At 44.1% G+C, this 18,991-nt stretch overlaps 1 protein-coding gene across 3 annotated transcripts in view; it reads right to left on the minus strand.

The window, feature by feature from the left end:
* LOC111156936 (protein phosphatase 2 regulatory subunit Bbeta) overlaps positions 1-18,991 on the minus strand; it is a 432,155-nt gene that overhangs the window by 62,852 nt on the left and 350,312 nt on the right. For all 3 annotated transcript variants that reach the window (XM_022518093.1, XM_022518092.1, XM_022518090.1), the window contains one exon: positions 966-1,143. In XM_022518093.1, the coding sequence (XP_022373801.1) occupies positions 966-1,143 (178 nt within the window). The remainder of the gene's footprint in view (positions 1-965; positions 1,144-18,991) is intronic.

Consider the following 18,991-nt stretch of genomic DNA (forward strand, 5'->3'; position numbering starts at 1 on the left):
GCACTAGTGGGACTCATAGATTGGGTTGGGGATAAGGAGGTTGGTGACTGAGAGAAAAAAATCCATACTGACTCCCAGGTCAGGTGCTCAGCAGCCTGGATAGAGAAATCATTACCTGAGAATGGGAATTCAAGTGAGGAGTCAGGGTTGTGGTGGGATGGACCACAGGAGAGGTAGGGAATAAATGACCCATCCATATTATGAAACAGAGACTCATTGTAATGGAATTAGAATGTTGGCTCAGACGCTCATTCAACAATTTTCTTGATGTTGCTGGATTTTAGCTAAATAGGGGACAGTAATATTTACATTAGGGGATTGTTATATCAAATATACTTTTGGTGTATGGGGACTAGAAGGAAGCATGATGGGGACGTGAGGGTTGCTAACACAGTTTAGTTTCTTGATCTGGATGCTGGTTATACAGGTGTGCTCTGTGGAAATTCATCAATCTGTAAAATTACAATAAATGCACTTCTCAAAATGAGAGTCAATGCATGAAGCTCCTATTGTAGTGCTTCAAATTCAATAAATAGCAGCCAGTATTATTTTACCATGTCGATAAAACGAAAACCATCTCATGAGTACCTGCTGCCCATAGAGGCCATTTACAAATCCTTTCACAAGAGGAAGGAACACTAACTGAATTCTGGGGTCTTATCTTATAGTTGATAAAGTTGCAACTGACTTGAGTTCACGACACATGAATGTCTCTATGCCAATGAACTGACTCCGAGTTCCAACCCAGAGGCAACGTGGGACTACTACGTCAGTAATTCAATACTTCTCTAAGTTTGTTAGGATGAAGGATGGATGCCGACACAATTGAAAAGGGAACAGCCCTCCACAACTGCTAGGAGCAGTGGTAGCGATGGCTTCTTTCTCTTCTACTTCCCCCCAAGCCTGAACATACCTGAATACTTAGGATTCAAGCCAACTGGTTATTGGCCCCCAGGAAAGGATACTAAAACTTTGATTGGTTATTTCAAAGTTCCAGAGATTAATCCTCAGGTCATCAGCTGACATGTAGGTCTCATAGTCGCTGTTGACTGATATAGAGTTGATGTGGTATGTGTGTGCGTTGGCAAATACTCTTCGTGGGGTAGCCTCCACCATCAGGTCCATGGGTCTCAGGACAGGCACCTGGGATGGAAGAGAAACAGATCACTTCAGAACCAAAGCTCTTCACCAGGGAAAACGTGTGCACATTTATGTCCTTCACCATACACACAAAATCATGACCACAGTTAAAAACTTGAAGTTAGAGAAGTAGACTGATAAATCCCAGGTTTCTGTCTCCTCTGCTGCTTTTAGTTTTATTTATTTATTTATTTTTGGTCTATTCCTTTCAGTTTTACATCCTTCTCAAAAGATGTCACCATCACTTAGCCCTCATGGGCAATTTCATCCTTTATAGGCTCTGAGCGTTTTTACCTGGCTGCTCTAGGGGGCCTCATCCTAGGGTCACTGAACTGAGAATCTACAGTGCTGTCCTTAGCTCCCAGAGCTGTTGCTCCAAGCTGCTCGCTTGTTTGTTTCAAAAAGAAGTATAATGGGGCACCTGGGTGGCTCACTCGTTAAGCGTCTGCCTTCAGCTCAGGTCATGATCCCAGGGTCCTGGGATCGAGCCCACTATCGGGCTCCCTGTTCAGCGGGAAGCCTGTTTCTTTCCTCTCCCACTCCCCCTGCTTTTGTTCCCTCTCTTGTTGTGTCTCTCTCTGTCAAATCAATAAATAAAATCTTAAAAAAAAAAAAAGAAGTGTAGTTTAAAAAGGAAGTTGTCAATTATCATATGGCTTCACTTACTTGTGGGGTAAGTGAAGGAGAGGAGAAGTGAGTTAGGGGAAATCAGAGGGGGAGATGAGCCATGAGAGACTGTGGACTCTGAGAAACAGACTGAGGGTTTTGGAGGGGAGGAGGATGGGGGGGGGGGGATGGGTCAGCCTGGTGGTGGGTATTAAGGAGGGCATGTATTGCATGGAGCACTGGGTGTGGTGCATAAACAATGAATCTTGGAACACTGAAAAAAAATTATAAAAAAATAAAAATAAAAAACTAAATAAGAAGGAAGTTGTGGGCAAGTTTCAGAAATATCTAGTTCAACTTTGATCTACATTTATACCACAGAGCTTAGGAGGTCTAGATCCCATCCTGGCTTTTTCTCCAATCTTTAAGGGCATTTTGGGAAAATATATCACCACCTAAGATTCTAAGAGCCCAAATTCAGCCATTAGCATATAGAGCACTCATTGACATCCTGTTTTACCTGGGAAAATCTTGGTTTATACCTGTTGCCTTCATGTACCAACCACATAATATCTACTTCCACATCAAAACTGTCCTAGTTTGGACAATAAAGTATATGGTCATCTTACTGATATATAAAGTGTACTCAGTGATTATTTGTTGAATGAGTGAATAAGAATATTTGAGCAAATGTCTTCTTCCCCATAGGCCAAAGAATCAGGCAGTTACATCGATTCCAACACATGAAGCTCTTCCTGGCAAATATGAACAAAGACGCAATGCTCTTTTGACTCCCTCTTTGAATTCAAGGGCACTTCTGACTACACCCAGGTGAACTGGCTCCTGAGAAAGTGAGAGAGAACCTACCAGTGCCTGACAAGGGACAGACTAAAAACAATACAAAACAAACAGAAAACACAGATGTGATCCTTTACCAGAAACAAGAAAGTTAAAGGACCAAAACGATTTCAAGGAAGTCATCTCTTGCAACTGAGTGGACTTGCTGACTGATTCGTTTGCAGGTGCTCAATTAAGACTTCAGTTCTGGATTTGTTTCAGCCCAGCGGGTGAGGGGAAGAGGGCAGAAACAAAGGTTACGTTTTGTGAAGTATACTCATCCCAGTTCAGTCTTGGAGGAGATTAGCTCCTTCGAACTTTTGAGAGTTTTAAAATCAGATAAATAATTCAGAAGAATCAGAGTAGATTAAAGCCTAGTTAAAGCCTCTGCCTTCAGCTCAGGTCATGATCCCAGGGTCCAGGGATCATGGACTCTTTGCTCAGCAGGGAGCCTGCTTCCCCCTCTCTCTGCCTGCCTCTCTGCCTACTTGTGATCTCTGGTGGTGAAATTAATAAATAACGTGATCTCTGTGAAATAAATAAATAAAATCTTTTTATTTTATAAAAATAAAATAAGAGTACTCTATTGCTGTGGTGCTAGACAGGCGGCGTGGATGTAGGAAGAACTAGGAATCCTCCGAACACCAGGAAAGGGAGGGGAGGGTAAGCTTTGTGAGCCCTCCCCCCCAATTATGGATGATGGTTTTAGAGCATACGCTTAGGGATGGCAAGAACTATAAGACCTGGGTTCTCATCACAGATTTATGACATGCCTAAAGGCTGTGTGACCATGGGTGATTAACAGTAATACCCCTAGTTATCAGGAAGGGTAGTTGGGATCTGTGGAGATAATATATCCTCTTGTTCTCCCTCCTTCTCGCCCTTGAGAGACATTTATTAGGCTATATACAAGGTCCTGGGGGCAGTGGTAGAGCATTTGACTGCAAGCGCCGGGAGGATCCAACTGGTGAGCAAAACCAGACACTTCCTGCCTTCATCCAGCTGGTCTAGATGGAGGAGGTAAATACAAAGTCATGTCACAATAAAATGCAGTAAGTGTCCCAAAGGAGAGGATATCATGCAAGGGGGGATTTAAAATGGCCAGAGAGTTCTGGAGAGCTGATGCTAAGGAAGTTTGGGATGGATAACTGTGAAGGATGAGAAGATGTTTACTAGCCCAGGAGGGGAGAGAAGAATGTTCCAGCTGGAGAAAACAGCCCATGCAAAGGTCCTGTGGTTGGGGTAGGACAGGAATGAAGGGCTGATAGGTCAATGTGGGTGAGACAGAGGGAGTGATGGGAACCTTGGTAAGAGTTGAAGTAACAGGAGAGGTCACAGGCAAGACCCCCACCTCCAAAAGATTTTTGCTATTATCTTTAGAGAAATGGGCAGAAATGAAAAGACTTTCAATGACTGTGGTATGATCAAACTTTTGATGCGATCATTCCTGATGTATGGTGGAGTACAAGTTAGAGGACAAACGAAGTAAAAAGTTGGAAAGGAAGATGATACACTATCAACACCAGTGAAGGGTGCATCCAAATCAAGACTTCGTAATGGATTAAAAAAATGTCTCTGCTCTTGGGAACTCTCCTCGCAAATAGTTATTGGGCATTTATTCCTCTGTGTCAATCATTCTTCATACATCGTTCCTGGGAATTCTTTCACCAGCTCTGTGAAATAGGTACTAGTGGGAGTACTATTACAAGGAGAAAGCTCAGGTTCAGAGAGTTGAAGTCACTGGCCCAGGGCTGCCCAGCTAGAGGAGGCTGTGGGGGCTCTGAGGCATTGTCAGAATTTAATATGAGAGCCTACTTGACTGCAGAGCTGGCGTTCCTTCCACCGTCTCCCACCACACTCATGTATCATATGTGACAGGAAGTGATGAATGGTCCAGATGTGACACGAATACCCAGCACTAGTATTTGCGGAACCGACAGCGTTACTGATAGTAGTAACTGTAGTGGTAGTCCATGAGGTTTACAGTTAAGCTGCCTCTAGCAACCTCAATATGATGTTGTAGGTGTTCCTGGTATTTGAACGGGGGGGACGACTCTGTGTGCTTTCAAAAACACATGCCACGCTTTTGTAGTGTGTCATAAAGGAGCTCCCCACCTGGTGCTTTGGAGGGCTACCTGTGCTTCCTCTGCCCACCCCCCCCACCCCCAGATGTAGCAGAGCTCAAAGCGGACTCCCCAGGGCCACAGAAGAAATGGAATCTGCAAGGACTTCCCGTGGCTCCTCCTCCTGTCCTCACTGAGCCTCCTTCATTACAGCGCATTGTCTGCAGAGGCTTCCCGTGGCTGTGGTGACAGGGAGGGAGCGTGACAGCCGGGATCAAGAGGCATTACAAAGTGGGAACTGCCAGCCCAGAGCATCAGCTTAACGTGACGGGGCTGCCTGCTAATTCAGGCTGACATATTCCATGATGTACCACTTAATGGGGAAGGCTCTGTGGAGGTGTCTGGGGAGGGAGCCTCTGATGCTTCCCCCAGATAAGGCAGAGGGAAGAATATCATTCACGCTAGTCCGGCACCATTCCCATGCCCGGGGCGAGGTCTGGCCACTGCCTGATGATGCCCCTCACAGGAAGGAAGAGGTCTGGTTCAAGCTGGACGGCAAGCCCATCAGGAAGCCCCATTGGGACCGTGCTTGCCAACTGCTCTGGCTACCTAGTGCCTTCTGGGCCAGACAGGAAGAAGAGCCGGGCACTGTGCTCTGAGTTGGACCCACCGGCACTCGTCAGGGCCTTCTCTGTACGACATTCATGGAGGGCTTCCATGTCCTGTGCCAGTCGCTGTGTTAGAGCACCCCCACCCCCACCCCCGCCCTGAGTCCAGGGCTCTGCTTCATTTAGCCCTCTGCCTTCTCGGGGCAGAGGCCCCAAGGAAGATTCTTCTGTTCACCCATTTCCTAGGGAAGGTTCAGGGAGCTAAAGTACCCCGTCCAAAGTCACATGGACAGTAAGTCGAGAGGCTGAACCGAGGCAGTGTGGTTCCTGAGTGAGCACACTACTGCAGACGGAACTACTAGAGGGAAATAAGAAATTGTCATTTTTGCAGGTCAAAAATCATCAAATCTCCGTAACTGCGTATGGTTCAGCCTAATACTCTGGAAGGACTCTGTGCTATGGCGAGGTGACAGTGACTCACGGAACAATGAATCTTGGAAGGGTGCTTAGAGCCTTTCCCAAGGACCATCCTGTGTGTGTGTACGCACGTGTGTGCACGCGTGTGTGTGGCCGCGTGTGTGCGCACGCATGAGGGGGATGGGAATTTAATGAGAGCCCTGGCTGTCTAGGTTTTACCTCCTTCATCACCCTTGACAGTCCGTTGGGATTCCCAATCATATCTTGCTTAAATAAGTATTTCTGTGAATAAGGCAAGGGTGAAAACAACTGGCCCAGGCAGTACCTACCACGTGCTGATGAGAGAATCAGGACCCGCCGAGGTGAAGTGCTTTGTCCAGTCCCCCAGAGAGGGGCTGCCAGCACAGTCTGGGTTTCTCCCTTCCATCCCAGAGCTGCTTCTGCCCCCAAACCACTTGCCCGAACCATTTTCATAGGACCAGAGCCCCCTTTCTGCCAAGTGTCAAGACAAAAACTGGACAAAACCCAGGATCGAGCCAAGACCTTTAGCTTGTAGGTCAAAGTCTCTCTTCCAAGCCATGCTGGCTGTGGTGGGTGAGGCTCAAATCAGCTGAGACCAGGCTGCCCCGTGCTTGAAATGAGAAAAGCATCCCCAGGCCCCAGAGGGCCGCGGGATGCCCTTCACGCCCCTCCCTCAGGTGCCTCCTACTCCTCCTGCACTTGCATTCTGTTTCCCTTCATTGTCCCGAGCCTCGTTCTGAGGGAGGAGCACGTCAGCCCCGTTGGCAAGACAGCCAGCATTGTATTAGAAGATTAGCTGGAGAGGGTGCCACGTCCCAAGAGATCAGAGTCAGAGTGCAACCTGCTGAAAGCTGACAGAGCTCTCATCTGTAATATTAGGGCGGTGCAAAGAGCCCAGAGAACCACATGGCTCCTCCTCCTCTTCGCTGAGGTCTTTGTTCAATATCACCCCCCGAGAGAGGCCTTCCACGCCCCCCACCTCAGATTTCACGCGTCCTCACTATCTTCTCACCCAGTTGACTGCTTAGCAGGTTTAAACATTTCAGCAATTCATCACCGAATTCTCATGAGTATTCTATGATTTAGCTTGGTAGGTATTACGATCCCTGTTGTACAGATGAGACAACTGAGGCCAGAAAGGTTAAGGAATTTGTGGCAAGTCACACAGCTGGTAGGCATGGCTGGCACGCTTGACTCTGGAGTCTAAGCCGTCGGTCAATCTCGATTCTGGGCCCCGGAAGAGCACAGTGGGGTATGTGGGACTGAGACAAGTAAAGAGACATTTCAGGGCAGGAGATCTGTGCTGTGATGGAGGCCGCTAGGCACCGCCCAGGCCGTGTTGGCCAAATGGGCTCTGTGTCCACCTGGGGAGGTCAAGGCAGACCTCAGAAGGAGAGGGTTATGAAACCGGGCAGGGTGCAAAGGGCTCGCAGGACTCCATCAGGCAGAATGGGGGGTGGAGAAGGGAGGGGTTATGCTGTACTCAGAGGGACCAGCCCATGCAGAAGCTCAGACAGGAGAAAACAGAAAACGAAGAACGTGTGCACCAGTGTGTGACTCCACGTGTTTCTGGGGGAGGGTGGCCGTGACTTAATGATGGGCTCAAGTACCCCCTCTGTATGAGACATGAAGAGTGCCTGAACTGGGGAAGTGGGTGGGTGTGGATGAGGAATGGCTTTTGAGGGAAGACCAGAATGCAGTGCGGGAGGGAGCTGACGGCTGTCTGGGGAACAGCATTCCCGATGGAGGGAAGAGCAGGTGTGAAAGTTGGAGCCCATGAGGGAAGGGGGGGGGGGAGTGTGACATTGGCACTTGAGGTTACAGTACAGGAGGAACAGCAAGGGATCTTTGTGGCTGGAGAGGAGTCTGTAAGGGAGCAATGGCAGCAGACGTGGGGTCAGTAGTCTGTGCTGCATCACAGACGTGACTGGGAGGCTGAAGGAGACTCGGGGAGCCGTCCAACACACTCGCCTTCCTGCTCAGAAACTCCTTGCTCACTCTCCCTCTCTCACCACTCCTTCCATCTCTCCCCACCTGGCCTTTAGTCTTCCCGCCTCAGCTCCTTTCTCATTATCTTTCCTGTCCCTCCTCTTGGAACATACAAGATCATCTTTCAGTCCCCAGAACCCATTTACTAACAAAATGAATGTTGCTGTCATTGGGCTTATTTGGTGACCACACGGGTGATTCTTCACAATCTTCCATGACACCGAGGCGGGCGTCGGCGGGTCATGAAGCCTTCAGAGACACACAGGGGAAGCTGTGCAGAATCCTGCAGCCCCTGCGGCCCCCACTTGAAACGACATCTGTGAAAACGCACAGCAGGAAGAGGCTAGAGGTGAGGACCCCCATGCCTTTGAGCACCGACTCTTTACAGAGAAAAAACAACAGCTGTGTTTACCATGGCAACCTCCAGTGCCCCAGCAAGCTGACAGACTAGAGGCAAGGCTCAGAGAGCAGAGATGGCCCGAGAGGAGCTACAGAACAGAAAGAAGATGGAGTCGTGGGGAAGGAAGGGGGGGGGGGTCAGGTGTGGAAGGATGTGAATGGATTTCAGCTGATCGGTAAGCTCGGGTCAAATATGTTGGAGTCCAGCAGGCACGCATTTGAACACCCTTGGTTGTTAAGCACGCATGACATAATCGACATTATGGGGCCTTTTGAGAAAACTGCTATCAGTTTACCTCCATGCTTGTTCCATATCTCCTTCTCATTGTTCAACACACGCTCCCCACCACTCTCCCAATAGTGGAGATACTGAGATACCAACATTTCATATTGGGACTGATAGGCCAAAGGACAGTCATGGGTTATGTGCTCCATGTCCTCACTTAGGGAGGACACAGAGCAATGTCATGACCACACACTGGGCCCAGATAGAACCTTCAATAAACATTATTACATGCCAGGCAGATAGCACACAGAGGGTCCTTAAGATTCTTTCTGGAGGCAGATAAAACACAACCGCCTACCCTTTCTCATTGCTCCTAACAAGTCCTTTGGGGAAGCTGAAACCACGGCTGTTCAACATGGAAAAGAAAGAGAGGAGAGCTGTCTACCTCCTCCTTGGTGCAAGGAAACTGTGACCCTGGTGTTTGGGACCATAGGTGTAAGGCTGGGCGGAGAATCTGGGGTGATTTTACTCTTCCATCCAGAAGCAATAAATGGTTAGGCAGGTGGAGAACCTAGGAAGTCATGGATGCAAGCCTCACTTCAAGTTTGCCACCAAGTGTCTCTCTGGGCTTTCTTCAAGGAAATCCTTCACGCTCTCCAATGATAATTACTGTGAGTTTAGGATAAAGCCAGACTTCTTCAGTGTCAAGGAAGACTGAGTAGGTCAGCCTGAAAATGGGAGAGCCACTGGGTCCTCCTGTAACGATCCTTGTTCCCAAACAATATAGCTTTGTGGCAGAGCAGCCATCTTTAAACAGGAGTATGTGATGGCTTCCCAACAACTATATGGAACAGTTTTCAAGGTGACCATTTTGGGGAGACTGGGTGGCTCAGTCAGTTAAGTGCCTGTCTCTTGATTTTTGGCTCAGGTCAAAATCTGATCTGAGGGTTTCGAGTCTATGCTCACACTGGGTGTGGAGCCTACTTCGGATTCTCTCTCACCCTTATCCTATTCCCCTCCCCCACTCTAAAAAAAAATTAAAAGGCAACCATTTCCCCTTATCTAACTTCCACATATTTTCCTTGCTGAAAGCAAATCATCTCAGGAGATACCCACAGCCTATCTCTTTCTCTTTGCAAAAGAAAAATAGAGAAGACATGCATTCACCCATCTCCAATCCTACTGTGGTACACTAGCCAAGGTATAAACACTTCTGGGAGAGATAAGTGGATGGTGCCTTTAATCTATGCTCCACAAATGTCACCAGCTCCAGCTCAATATAGTATGAATTTCTAATAAAGTTTTATTTCTTATGTTTAATTATTATTTGTCAGAATGATGTGTTTATGTTGCTCAGGTCAGCTGTATTCTATTAATAATTTTAGAAACAATTACATCCACAAGAGAATTTCATATATTCTGGGGGGGGGGTACCTATTTTTGTTGCAGAAACGATCAAAAAAGGCTTTTAGCATTTATTTGGGGGAAGCGAAAATATATGTTTCAAGAAGAAAAGCAATATAAAGTTCTGACTTTTAAAGAACTTGTTCCCATATTCTTTCAATGGACATTGGTGAGTATCCAGTTAAGGTGGTATTTAAATTCCAGTAGATGCATTAAAAAGGTGATATAATGGTTTTATTTTAAACTGCCTACATTCAAAATACTCCTGAACTCATCTTCTGTAATTATTTACCATTACGATGGAAAATGCTTAGTCGTCTACATATAAATGTTCAGGAAGGCACAGAAGTTTTCAGACATCTTCTAGGGGGTGCACAAACATTAAATCTACAGTTGTATGGTGTCAGAGAATTTTGGAAGTAGACCTGGGCTTGAATCCTGGGTGAGCCATTTATCAGCCACATGGCCTTGGGGAATTTCTTCACCTTTTGCCACGTGAACGGTCCCTTGCATGATGTTACACATGGCAACTCTCAGTAGCTTTTTTGAGAAAACTCAGCACAGGGCCTGAGGCGTACTATCTAGTAAGGAAGAAACATTTAAGGAAAATCTACTTTGGGCAGGACAGTGTTGGGCACTTAATGTACATCCTGTTACTGAACCTTCACGATGACCTTAAGAGGAAGGTGCTGATATTATTCCCACCTTCCAGATGTGGATGCAGAAGCACAGGAGGTCATAACGCTCATTCAAGCTGTGAAGCTGCCCTTGAACTTGGCAGTCTCGCTTCAGCCACTATGAATGCTATTATTTGAATTCTTACCATTAACTGCCAATTGTAGAAATACGGTCCATTTCAAGAGACTGCTAAAGGAAGACTTCAGGACTTTTTCTATTGGCTCTGGGGCTTAGGCATCCCTTCTATCCACCTAGGGAATTCAGTCGTGATTACAGAACTCGGCATTGCCGAGGAAAAGTGGCTAGTGGGATGATTGTTCACTGGGTAGCAATTAACTTCATCGGAAAAAAAAAAATAATAAACAGCTGAAGGCTTTTCTGGTTAGGAGTTTTCCCAAATAGCTTCTGTCCACATTGTCATGAAAACCCTGGAACAATATGGTCGTTCATCCAATTATCAAACCAACCTGGGGGGCAGAGTCTGGCATTCTGTGTACCCATTATTAAAGGGTAATTCAGTGTAACAAACCAAATCGAGTATGTACAAAGACTGTCAAATAAAATAAACCACTAACAAATTCAATTACTTCCCATTTTCAGTGGGAAGAATGCCAGTCATTTTTCATTTAAAAAAATATGCATCTTAATTCCATTTTTTTAAAAACATGAAAAGCAGCACGTGAAGGTCTCTTGCGCTGTCTACACCGAGGTTTATTTTCCACAGGCACATCTTTCCTGGTCCTGGGGCATGTTCTTTCTGAGAATTAATGAAGCATTAAGCCTCGCCCTGGTCAAAAAACTTGTTTCCTCCATGGACCAGTGGTGGATGGAGTTCAGAAAGCAAGAGTGATAGGTTGGCTCCGGTTTTCGGCGACAGACCAGAGCTGTTTCCAGAATGAAACTGCCACTCAAGACCAGCCCGCCAAAACCCCCAGGGAATCCTATCCAAATAATATAATTTTTAGATTTCCCTGATCACACCCTTCAACAGCCTCAATATGTCCCTGATTTCTTTTACTGGCTTTGTCATGTAGATTGAAGTAAGCCTTAGAGGAAAAACCCCTTTGGACCAAGTCAGGCTTTTGTGCTTCCATGTCTTAAATATCTGAGAATTATATTCTTTCATTTGACAAACATTTATGAAGTGCCAATCACTGCTCTCGGTGGTACATGTAGAGAGTGAACAAAACAGATTATTTGCGGCACTTAAAGTAGAATAGAGAAGAAAGACATTAAGGTCTCAAGGTAGATAATCCTGTCAACTGTCACTGCCGTAATAGGAGACATACCGGGTTTCAAGAGAGGAAACAAAATAATGTTTCATTAAAAAAAATAGGGGCTCTAATTTAGATTGGGGAATTCGGTAAATTGTTTTCAGGGTAGTAAAAGCTCACCTCCCCAGATCAGGACTCTAGCATCCTCTAATCAGTGGCCAATTTTACTGTTGGACAAGAGTGGAGATAGTTTTGGTTGTCACGGCTGGGTGTATGCTCCTGGCATCGAGTGGGTGGAGGCCCAGGACAAGGCTAAATGTTCTGTGAGGTACAGGACAGCCCCCAGCCACAAATCACTATCTGGCCCCCAAATCAACCATTGTGAGGTTGAAAAACCCAGCTCCTAAAGAAACCCATCAGACACAATGTCTAAATCTAGGATAGAAAAAAGAAACCCAGTATTAACTTGTACAATAGGTAGCAAAGAGTTTCTATTCACAGAGATGTTTGGAATTAAAAAGTATAGATATATGTACACACACTCATATAGACATAAATACTCATATACATATACACATGCATATAATACACACACACACACACACACACTCTTTTATGTACTTGGAAGACTTATCCTCTGTTACCAGCTATAAGAATGACATACAACCCATAAAAACTGCCCGAGGAATTAATATATATATTTTTAAACCCAATGCATCAAAGATAGTTTTTATGGCAGACCAACAATTTCATGCTTTTAGTGTCTTTGACTTCTTTTGCCCTCTCTATGGAAAAGACAGGAAAAATCTCTTTCCCTCAGAAGATAAACTCGCTATCTAATTACCAGTCCATGCAGCAGCCTGTAATTCTGCCAGTTTTATCTTTTTTTTTTTTTTTTGCAGACACTTCCATTTTCTGCCAACATTGCTATTTCTCAAAGCATGTTTCCCTGTTCACTGCCTTTCCTGTTATTTCCCTTGATGTTTCACATTGTGTAATTCTGCAGGAAAAAAAGGAGACATCTTAAAATATCCCAGTAGGGGAAAATTTCAATTAACACTTATAGGTGGGGAAGGAGATGGGATGGGAAGAGGGTATAATTTCTGATTAGTTCGGTTAATCACAAAACTGTTTTTGTCTTGGTTTTCAACCGCTATTGATAGGAGTATTTCTAAAATCTATCCACACACTTTCTCCTATCAGTGATTAGCGTAAATATCACTGAGTCTTTGATGACCAAAGACAGACACCACCTCAGGAGCATCAGACCACTTTCTGTCATTTGTTACTGCAGAATATACAGAACCAAGAAGATAAATACAAATCTGATATTTACTTCAAGAATCGTAGAGTTGGAAGTCACATCTGAGAAGTCATGACACTGAAAAGACATGGAGGTGTACGAAGAACTTTGAAACATGGCCTTTCAAGAGATAGGCACAAAGCTATACAAATAGCTAAATGGTGTCAGTTCTGCCTCCCGCCAACAGATGGCGGTAGTGATTACTAATGACACCATGATCTAGGAACCATTAATTTACGAATCTCCTTTCAGAACTGCATCCCCTGGTTCCCATTCCTGGCTGCATATCAGAATCGAATGAGACTTCTTATTAAAAACAGATACCTGGGCCTGACCACTGGTCAGTTAAGTCAGAATGCCTGTGAGGTGGAACCCAAGTAATGATACTTCAAAAGCCCCCTAACTGACTAATATGTAGAGCCAAGGCTGAGAGCAGCCAATGAATCTGAGGGGTTAGATGGAAGTGTTTCCATACAACAAACTTGTAACAACGGTTACCTTTAGTGGTATGAGATTATATGAGTTTAAAATTATTATTATTATTTTAAAGATTTTATTTATTTGAGAGAGAGCGAGAGAGCGAGAGAGAGATCATAAGAAGCGGCGGGGAGGGGGAGGGAGAAGCACTGAGCAGGGGGCCTGATGTAGGACTCAATCCCAGGACCCTGGGATCATGATCTGAGCTGAAGGCAGACGCTTAACCAACTGACCCACCAAGGTGCCCCGAGTTTTAAATTATTTTTATAGTTCTGTACTGACTGAGGTTTTTATGTTAACTTTAAAGAGACACTCTGATGTTTTACATAAACAAGAAGGAAATCATTTATGGAAGACAAAAATGACAGCATTCAAAATATATAGAAAGTTCCTAAAAACTGGCGAAAAGACAACTCATTAAAAATATGGGCACAGGATATGAACAGAAAATTGAGAGAAAGTGAAAACCAAATGACCAGGAAATACATAGAAATATGCCAACCTTACTAGTCATTAAGGAGATGCAAATTAAGTCTGTGAATCTTTAATCTTATAGAAGATTAATCTTATTAATCTTTAATTTTCACTTACAAAAATTTTACTATATGCCACTCACTGTTCTAAGTGTTTATCACTATTAATTCATCAAAACACATAACAATTTTATGAGGTCGGTATTCATATCTATTTACAAAGGAGGATAACAGACACGAAGCAGTTATGTGTCTTGCTTAAAGTCACACAGGTAGCATGTGCTAGAGCTGAGACAGGTACTTCTGTATTCTAGCAAGAGCATCCTTACCCTTAACAATTACACTATATTCCCTCATCTGTAGTAGCCCTACTTGGATGGGTAAAAATTACAATGACTAATAATACCCTATCCTGGAAACGACAGGAGCAATTGGGCACTTGCTGGCTGGATTATGAACGGCAAGAAAATTCCAGAAGGTGACCTGGAAGTAGGTATTAAAACAAAATAATGTACACATCTTTTCATGTGTAAACAAATCCTACTTTAATGGATATTATTCTACAAAAACCGAACAGTAGCTTGGGATAATACATGTTTGTGCACACTTACTGCAGCACTGTTAGTTATAACTGCACTGTGGCAAAATCTACAAACAACCCAAATGTCTATCAATAAGAGGATGATTTAACAACTTATAGTACACCCATACTTGAAAATATCTGCAATTATTTCAAGGAAGGATTGACCTGAAGAGATGCTACTATTACTTAGCGGAGTAATGTGTATAGGTCTCAACTTTGTAAAAACAAAACCCAATCCTATCCATCTACTGATGTTAATATGTGCTTGTGTAAGCAAAGAGAAAGGTATGAAAAGACACACACCAAACTAGTAACAGGAATTGCACTGAGATGTGGGTCCACAGTTTAGTATTATTTCACTTGTTGCTGTAACCATGAGTTAATTTTGGAGCATAAAAGAAAGAGCAGCAAAATCCCAATGTCTAATGTCTTGCCAGGGCAGGATTCTTAGGATTTTTCAGTCTGCACCAGACTCTTCCTGGGAAGATTCTTTCTGGGAAAAAAGCAGCTCTAATGAGCACAACTTCCTCATTCCTATGAGCTCAAGATCTACTTTCTTGCATGGTCTACCTATTAGTTCTCTAGGTCATCAAAGAGCCAGTCCAGCCCCTTCCTCCATACAAAAGCACTTGCAACACTTGAGACCAGCTCTCAACCCATCTTATGCCTCATTAAATAAATTATACCAAGACCCCAATCTTCATATCCTGCCAATGCTAAGGGCTGCTTCACCTCTGCTGAAGCTTTGCTTTACTGAACACATTCACTAGTTCTGACCATAGACGGACCTATATCCTTCACACAACATGTGTGTTTTCCCCTTTAAGTAGTTTAAAACTGATTTACCTCCCTCATAGTCCATATCATGTGCTCAATTAAAATTCCCAGGTCTTTTTTTTTTTTTTTTCAAATAAATGAATGTCTAGTCAAAGGTCTTCTATACTACTTGAGTTTTTTAAATTGAGTATGATTTCCTAAGTTCTCCCTCATCCCCCTCCTCCAGGATTTACCCCTTTCTTTTCAAAGTGAAATACAGGGGTGGAGAAATGGTATGTGTGTGCGTGTATGAAATTATGAATTATGGACTCTGGATAACCAGATTTTTCTGTATAATGAAGAAGATGGGTGAATGAGTTCAGAATTTGGAGAACACAGGGTCGTGTCCTGTAGTTTGGCTGCAGAGTGGGAGGTACCTGAGATCTTCCATTCCCAAACAGCAGGGCTGAATTTGAAATGTAATAATCCTGCAAAATGAACTGTTATATGAAGTGGGTGAGGGAAGAGATAGCTCTGGAGAAGTTTTGCTAGTTCAAGGAGAGAGAGCAGGGAGAGGCAAAGAACAGAGGTAAAGGAATGGGACCAGAAAGAGAAGAGTGTATTTGAGAAAAGCAGCAGCACCTAGGACCTCAAGAGAAAAGGAATGGCAAGACTCCAAAATAGGAATGGAGAAAGAGAAGAAAGTGGCAGGCATGGGTGTTGAGGGGCAGGAAATCATTGAGTCTGGACAGTTTAGACGTCAAGAAACAGAAACCACCACAAACTTACTTTTTAGAAAAACTCCTATAAAACAAAATCAAGAGGATTACTGTAGGACGGGAAAAGCTTGGGGCTTGTCAGGACTGGAGATGGCATGTATGAGATAGAATAGGGATGTGGCATGTTGTCAGGGACCTGGGAACTATGTTTTGCTTTTCTCTCTGTCTCTCCAGGGCCATCTGGTCTCTCTCTCTCTCTTTCTCTCTTTTTTTAAGAGACAGAGCATGTCTGCCCCCCAACTACCATGTGAGTTAGGGGAGGAGTAGAGGGAGAGAAATCCTCTAGCAGGCTCTCCACTGAGCATGAAGCCCAACACAAGACTCAACCCCACAACCCCTGATATCATGACCTGAGCTGAAACCAAGAGTTGTATGTTCAACTAACTTAGCCACCCAGGCATTCCTGGGGTGGCCTGGTCTCTTAACCTGCTTCTCCCTGGATGTCTGGCCCTTTCTCCTCTCCTCACTAACAAAAGTTAACTCTGTTTATGAGTCTGACTGTGGTTTCCAAAGAGTCCCTCTGATCCTGTCTCCATTACACTTTCAAACCAAGTGCTCGTCACTATTACAAAGGAGAGGAGGGAGAAAGGTAGGAAGAATGGAAAAGTCAAATCCTTGTAAAAAAAATCTCATCTCAGGTACCTGGGTGGCTCAGTGGGCTGAGCCTCTGCCTTCAGCTCAGGTCATGATCCCAGGGTCCTGGGATCGAGGCCTGCAACGAGCCCTGCATTGGCCTCTCTGCTCAGCAGGGAGCCTGCTCCCCCAACCCCACCTGTCTCTCTGCCTACTTGTGATCTCTGTCTGTCAAATAAATAAATCTTAAAAAAAAAAAGAAATCTCATCTCTTCCCTTGTACGTATCATGTTCATAATCACCTCCATGCCTCACTTCCAATGACTCCTTTCTTAAGTCTTCCCATAGGCTGACTGTGGGAGTTCATAGAACTTCCCCCATTCCTCATGCACACATATACTCAGACCAGTGGAGAATTTGGTATTTTAAGAGTCCTGTAGAAAAGGACGAATTTTCTAGCTTCCTCTTTCAACCTGGCACTATTCTGACAGCCTTCTTGGAATCATTTCCTGACTAAAGCTCCTAGTATTATAATTCAGACTTCTAACAGTCTCTTGTTCAAGAGCAAAACACAACTGGCCACTCCTCCCAGAAAAGTTATTGTGTTTGGAATGCTGTTGTAACTGTCCTTCAATCTTCTTCAGGCAATGAACCCATTTCTTTTAACTCTCTCTTCCCATCTTCTCTCAATTCCCTAACAATGTTACAAATTGTGACTTGTCCGTGAGAATCACATACTTTTTTTTAGATCACATTGTTACAGTGTATTAAGAATAAGAGTTTATCCTGAGTAAAATCTGGTAATTACTTCTGGAACAACCTACTATTTTGGATGACTTATGCCTGGTCTGGTTCAACCTAACACTTTCATGTTATTATTCACCAAGACCCTGGGATGTTTTCTCCACACATTCGCTTCCTCTTTTCATATTCTACGCATGAATGGTAGGATTTTCTCTCTGCATGTACCAGCACTGTGCTTTGCCCTTTTAGAACTGAACTCTCTCTATCCTATCTATTCACCTCAAGTTTGTAAGGTGGGCATCCATTTCCTTATTCATTCTTGACCTCTTCTTTGTCCCCAAGTTTTGCAAAATGTGAGCCTGTGCAATGGTGGAGAGCAGGAGGGAGGGTGCAAGGATGGAGCTTACAGCCTTCGAGGCTGACTCCTAGGACCATAAACTCTTAATTTTCCTTTTTTCCTGAAGGGAGGAATATGAATTATTTTCTCAAATAGCCAAAGCAGGGGACCCCCTTTAAAAGCCATAAATCTCTGAGGCTAACAGTTATAAGGGAGGGAAAACTAATCATACAGATGAAAACAGGACAAATATGCAGTTCATTGAAAATCACTGCAGTTGAACACCAAATTACTCTACCTGATTTCTACTTCTTTCACATTCCCCTGAGAACGCATTTTGCATCTAAACTGGGAATAATAATTATATACTGAATTGCATTAATGTGTGGATTCAACTATATATGCTTAGTATAAAACAGAAAAATGAAAGAAGGAAACAAATTTAAATAACTTTGACTATGGCAACTGCATTCCGCTCAGTGGAGAGAAGCCCTGCACGAGTATGAGGTGGGAAGTCAATCTCTGCTTTCCTCAGACTGGCTGACTGTGGGTCTCATCTCCTAGCATCTTGATATGCTGAATGAGCTACTAGGGTTTAAAGCAGTCTTGGGATGCCTGGGTGGCTCAGTTGGTTAAGTGGACGACTTCTGTTTTTGGCTCAGGTTGTGATCTCAGGGTTGTGAAATCTAGCCCTGTGTTGGGCTCCACGCTGGGTATGGAGCCTGATTAAGATTCTCTCTTTCCCTCTCCCCCTGACTCTCCACTTACCCCCACGCCCCACCCACCTATTAAAAAATAAATAGAGCTGTCTGTTTTTCATAAACGGCCTTTCAGATTTTTTTTTTTTTTGTATAGCTTTCTAGTGCACATTCTTCTTCTTCTTCTTCTTCTTCTTCTTCTTCTTCTTCTTCTCCTTCTTCTTTTTTTTTTTTTTTAAAGATTTTATTTATTTATTTGACAGACAGAGATCACAAATAGGCAGAGAGAGAGGAGGAAACAGGCTCCCTGCCAAGCAGAGAGCCCGAAGCGGAGCTCCATCCCAGGACCCTGGGATCATGACCTGAGCTGAAGGCAGAGGCTTTAACCCACTGAGCCACCCAGGTGCCCTTTTAAAGCTTTTTTTTTTTTCTTTAAAGATTTTATTTACACATTATTCTTTATATAGTACATATCTATATACACTTATTATTTTGTACAGAGATTACAAAAACTATGTACTGTATACCTTATGGGTGATTTAAGGGATTTTTTAGGAATATTTTTCAACAAACCTGACCCTTGCATTAGATGACTGTGGAACCCAGCCTCTTCAAAACTGCCACTTTGCTGACCCTTTTACAAATACCTATGATTTCCCATATGCT

This window comes from Enhydra lutris, unplaced genomic scaffold (assembly GCF_002288905.1).
Source record: "Enhydra lutris kenyoni isolate GAN:26980312 unplaced genomic scaffold, ASM228890v2 scaffoldscaffold50, whole genome shotgun sequence".
Lineage (NCBI taxonomy): Eukaryota > Metazoa > Chordata > Mammalia > Carnivora > Mustelidae > Enhydra > Enhydra lutris.